Source organism: Etheostoma cragini, chromosome 10 (assembly GCF_013103735.1).
Source record: "Etheostoma cragini isolate CJK2018 chromosome 10, CSU_Ecrag_1.0, whole genome shotgun sequence".
In the NCBI taxonomy this organism is placed as follows: domain Eukaryota; kingdom Metazoa; phylum Chordata; class Actinopteri; order Perciformes; family Percidae; genus Etheostoma; species Etheostoma cragini.
The window spans coordinates 3,269,337-3,273,786 of record NC_048416.1 but is presented as its reverse complement, the minus strand read 5'-3'; the positions used below and the strand labels follow the sequence as shown (position 1 = coordinate 3,273,786).

The following is a 4,450-nucleotide window of genomic DNA, read 5'->3' as shown; positions in this document are numbered from 1 at the left end:
TTGTCCCCTCACTCGCGAACAAGACCCCAAGGTACTTAAACTCCTTCACTTGGGGTAAGGACTCACCCCCTACCCGAAAGACCCCCTTATTATACAAAAACTTCTTACTCCAAACACTGAAGGTCCTTATACACAGCTAAAAATCCCCCAGCTAATTAATTTATGACATGAATTACACTTTAACTGGAGGATTCTGGCTCATTAAATTGATTTAACACAATCAGCTAATGCTTTTACATTATATTACATTTCATTTAGCTGCCGCTTTTGTCCACAGTGACTTCCATTCACAGACTGACGCTGCAGTGTTAAAGTTTACCAAAAAAACATTTACATAAACGTATGTTGATAAACTTGTTACCCCGGTACATGCTGGGAGGCTTTCCACTACACAGAAATATGAATAAAAAGCAGGCTTTTAGTGTGCGTGTAAACATACTAATTGTCGTGTTTTTTTTTAAATTCGTCATGTCCACAGGAGGTGGATCAGCTTCGTCTGGAGCGTCTCCAGATCGACGAGCAGCTGAGACAGATAGGAGGCGGAGGGGGAGGAGGAGGGACAGGGCCCCGAACCCTCAAAGACAAAACCTACGTGTTCGATAACGGCATGGGGCTGGGCATGGGGAGAGGAGCAGGGGGAGGTGGAGGAGGAGGAGGAGGCAAGCCCTACGGAGGAGGGGGAGGAAGAGGTGGCAGAGGGCGAAGAGGAGGAGGTGCAGCTTTCGCCTCAGGTACGATGAAACGATGATACACCACAAGGGAATTCCTTACAACCTGTTTAAATCGATTATATTTACATCCTCTTTTTCAAATACTGTGCTTGTGCACATAAAAGCTGAACTTAATTATCTGAAGCATTAATATAAAATACTCAAGTGCTTAGCAATTGCAACTCTGAGTATAAGTTTGGTTCTTATTGGTTTGGATGTCAAAGGCACAACAACTAAGCAAAGGAGGTGATTCTCTGGCTTAGATTGAGGTTATTTTCAGCCATGTTTGATCACTTTTTGTGCACGGTGGTCCCACTTTCTAAGCTTTCTGGTATTTCAGTGGAAGTACAAGAAACATCCAGCTACTACAAGGCTATAAGTACTGAATGGAGAGTCTCTATAAATCATTTAATTAAACTTTCCAAGGCAGTTTAAATGAGGTTTAACTCGTGTACTCTCCCCCCCCCCCCAGGCACCAACTCGGAGGCATCCAATGCTTCAGAGACGGAGTCCGACCACAAAGACGAGCTCAGCGACTGGTCGCTGGCCCCCACCGAGGAGCTGATGACAGGGGGCGGGACCCTGCCCAGACGGACAGATGGGAGGAGGAGAGCAGGCGGAGGAGGGCTGCGTGGACGAGGGGGGAGAGGAAGAGGAGGAGGGGGGTACAAAGGTATGCAGTAATTATCTTTCTGGCAGCAATCTAATGCAAGGTTTTCCTCAGGAGAGAGGAGTCGGGTCTTTACAAAGGAAAAGCTTGATAAACTTTTCTTAAACAGTTATACAGCTGTTTTTCTATAAATACCTTGCGTGTTTGCTGGACACAACTGGCGAATTTTTTTAATACAGAAAGTCGCCAGATTTGTCGCTAATGGCTTTTGTGAAAAAATTCGCTAAGAGGGTATGAAAAGTCGCTAAATCTAGCGAAAGTCGCCAAGTCGGCAACACTGTTTTCCTGGAGACAGACATTGTGTGCACGTAGGGAAGGGGCTGTTTCTGTGTGTGTGTGTGTGTGTGTGTGTCTGTCAGGGTGGGGAATTAGCACCTGCCATCAGCCAATGACAGGTACTATTTCAAAGTGGCGGGTGACTTTGCCTTGTAATGCTAGTCCGTGACATTGATTTAAAAAAATGTGGCATTATATCCCCGGTGTTAGGAGGCCTGCCGCGGAGTCAGCAGTAGCAACTGTTGAGGGCAAAGTAAAGAAAAAGAAAAGGTACTTTTTGAAAAATTGGAGCATTGTGGGGAAGGGAAAACAAGGGAATAGTTAGCCTATTAGGGTTGGGCGATGTCCCCTTAATTGGCAGTTGATCAGAAATACAATTAAATGCCCTCTGTAAATAGACAGTATTACATGCTGCCGCTAGTAGGGTCATTACATTACAACTTGACCTACTTTCACTTAACCACAGTGCCGTAAAGTCTAGACCCAACGTTTGCCTTTAACAGAGCGACAGTAATAACCTAATATGCCACCAGCACTGAGTTTAAACTACAATCTCGGTTTTATTCGCACTGAATAGCGCATTCACTAAACAGAAACATAACTCTTGCAGCACACATGAAAAGTTGGGCAGTATTAGCTCACACATGAAATTGCTCCCTCATGAATTAGCCTACTCTTGCTAACGTAAATCCATAAATCCAACATAACGTCATCGTTATCATCATCAGACTTACTTTTTGATGCACGCACATAGTATCCACAAAGTTACTCCCATTAGGGGATAAAGGAAAGTATGATAGCGTTCCACGTTAACGTCTTTTCTCTCTCGCTCGAGACCACTGTGTCCAAGCTGTGGCACAGAGCATGACCTCACTGCATGCTGATACGTTACGAGGCCAGGAAGAACAAGCTGCTATACTGACAGGGAGAGAGACCAAGCCTGTCGCTACAAATAGGTTGCATGTAAGGGGGGAAGTAGCTTCCACTTAAGGAGCAGCACAGTACAAAGCCTGTAGCAAGTGTCTTTTCTAAATTAGGACCAACACAGTTGTCAATTTCCCGTGCACTAGGATTAGCGTGTCTGACAGGGTGGGGGGCGTGGCATCACAATGGTGGCTCTCGATGATATGATATTGTCCATTGGCCCAACCCTTTAGCCTACCTTACAGACCACCAGTCCGTGCACTGTACTCACTGTTGAACCTGCTCTTCGTCAGTGACAACAATTTGTTGGTTAGAGGAACAACTAATCTTAAAGTGTGGCAATAAAGGCTTTCATTTTTTTTCACATCAATCTTTATTTGTTTATATTAAATATGTATTAATAATACAAAATAATGTACTGAAGCAATTCAAAATATGCTAGTGCACTTTATTTTATAAATTTGAATTCCCGAAAAAGTGGCTGGTAAAATTGGGCATCAAAGCAAAAAATCTTTGGGCAAAAAAGTTAATTTCCCACCCTGGTGTCAGTAGAGTGACAGAGAGACGGATGGGGGCAGGGAGAGGATGTCCAACTTGGTGCAATATCATGCATGTTTTAAATACTGTTAAAATAAATTAATAACGAAGCGCAATGTATGACGGCCGGCATTGATCGTGTGGCGCACCGGCAGAAATTAGTCTGTGTGGGAAATACTGCTGTGACATTGTCAACGGTTTTTACGAGGATGTTAAGTTAAGACTCAGGATTTGTCTGTCCTGATTTAGGTGATGACATGCAGTGGAGCGAGCCAAGACCTCGTCATGTCAGAGACCCCAAGACAAGAGCGCAGGAAGACACTTTACAGGTAACAATCACACACATTCACCTCTTAGATTATTATATAGATATTTTTTTTTTCAGATGTGTGCATTTATTTGTGTCTGGGAGTAGTGAATCAGTCCAAACTTCTGACACATATTTAGTCCTACTTTTAGAACTAAGAATAAACGCGTGCGTGTTAAGATAGATCCTTAAGAGATGGCCTTTTCATGTACAAACAATCCAAAAAAGGAGAGATGATTTGGAGCACTGTATGACTGTGAGCTTATTAAAAGACACATTTTTTTGTGAGTTATTAGAGGAAAATACATGCCATTTCTTCTCTGCAGCAACTATTTCTGCAGTAATTAATCAAACTTTGCTCGTACAGCACCTCAACGATAGCGCACAAGTAAAGAGAGTGGACTAAAACTTTCATTTAAACATGTTCCCCTGCATGAACAGCTTATTGATGATAAGGGTTACCTGCAAAGCCACAGTACACATGCCACAGGACTGGGATGACCTTTGTTTCATTTTCTCCTGCCCGATACCTGTAATTGCGTACGTGCCGATACCAAGGACTGATCCAATACCAGTTTGTTAAATCAAATATATTAGCATTGTGCATCTCTCTATTTTAAGACAATTTGATACGTATTTAGATACATGGGATACCATAAGGTTAAAGGACTTACATTTTAATATGGAACGATTCAATATTAAAACAATACAATGAGATTCAGTCTGACGATTCAGTCCCTTAATGTGCACGCAAATATCAATTAAAATAAACCAGTTGTATAAAAGAAGCATTGCCTACATTCAAATAAGTACATATTTTGTAAAAGGGACCAGGGAACCGTGAAGCTAGGACACGCTAATAGTATACACTGTAACTTCAACTTAATTGGCTAACCACTGATAACTTAATCACAACACCCTCCAATATTTATCTGAGGGACAGTTACTAAAACATACAGTGGGTACGGAAAGTATTCAGACCCCTTTAAATTTTTCACTCTTTGTTTCATTGCAGCCATTTTCCAA

At 42.4% G+C, this 4,450-nt stretch overlaps 1 protein-coding gene across 1 annotated transcript in view; it reads left to right on the top strand.

Moving 5' to 3' along the window:
- The window catches only part of fmr1 (FMRP translational regulator 1), a 26,780-nt gene that overhangs the window by 15,151 nt on the left and 7,179 nt on the right, over positions 1–4,450 (top strand). The window contains exons 12-14 of the mRNA XM_034883827.1: positions 479–731; positions 1,183–1,383; positions 3,367–3,446. Coding sequence (XP_034739718.1) covers positions 479–731; positions 1,183–1,383; positions 3,367–3,446 — 534 coding nt within the window. The remainder of the gene's footprint in view (positions 1–478; positions 732–1,182; positions 1,384–3,366; positions 3,447–4,450) is intronic.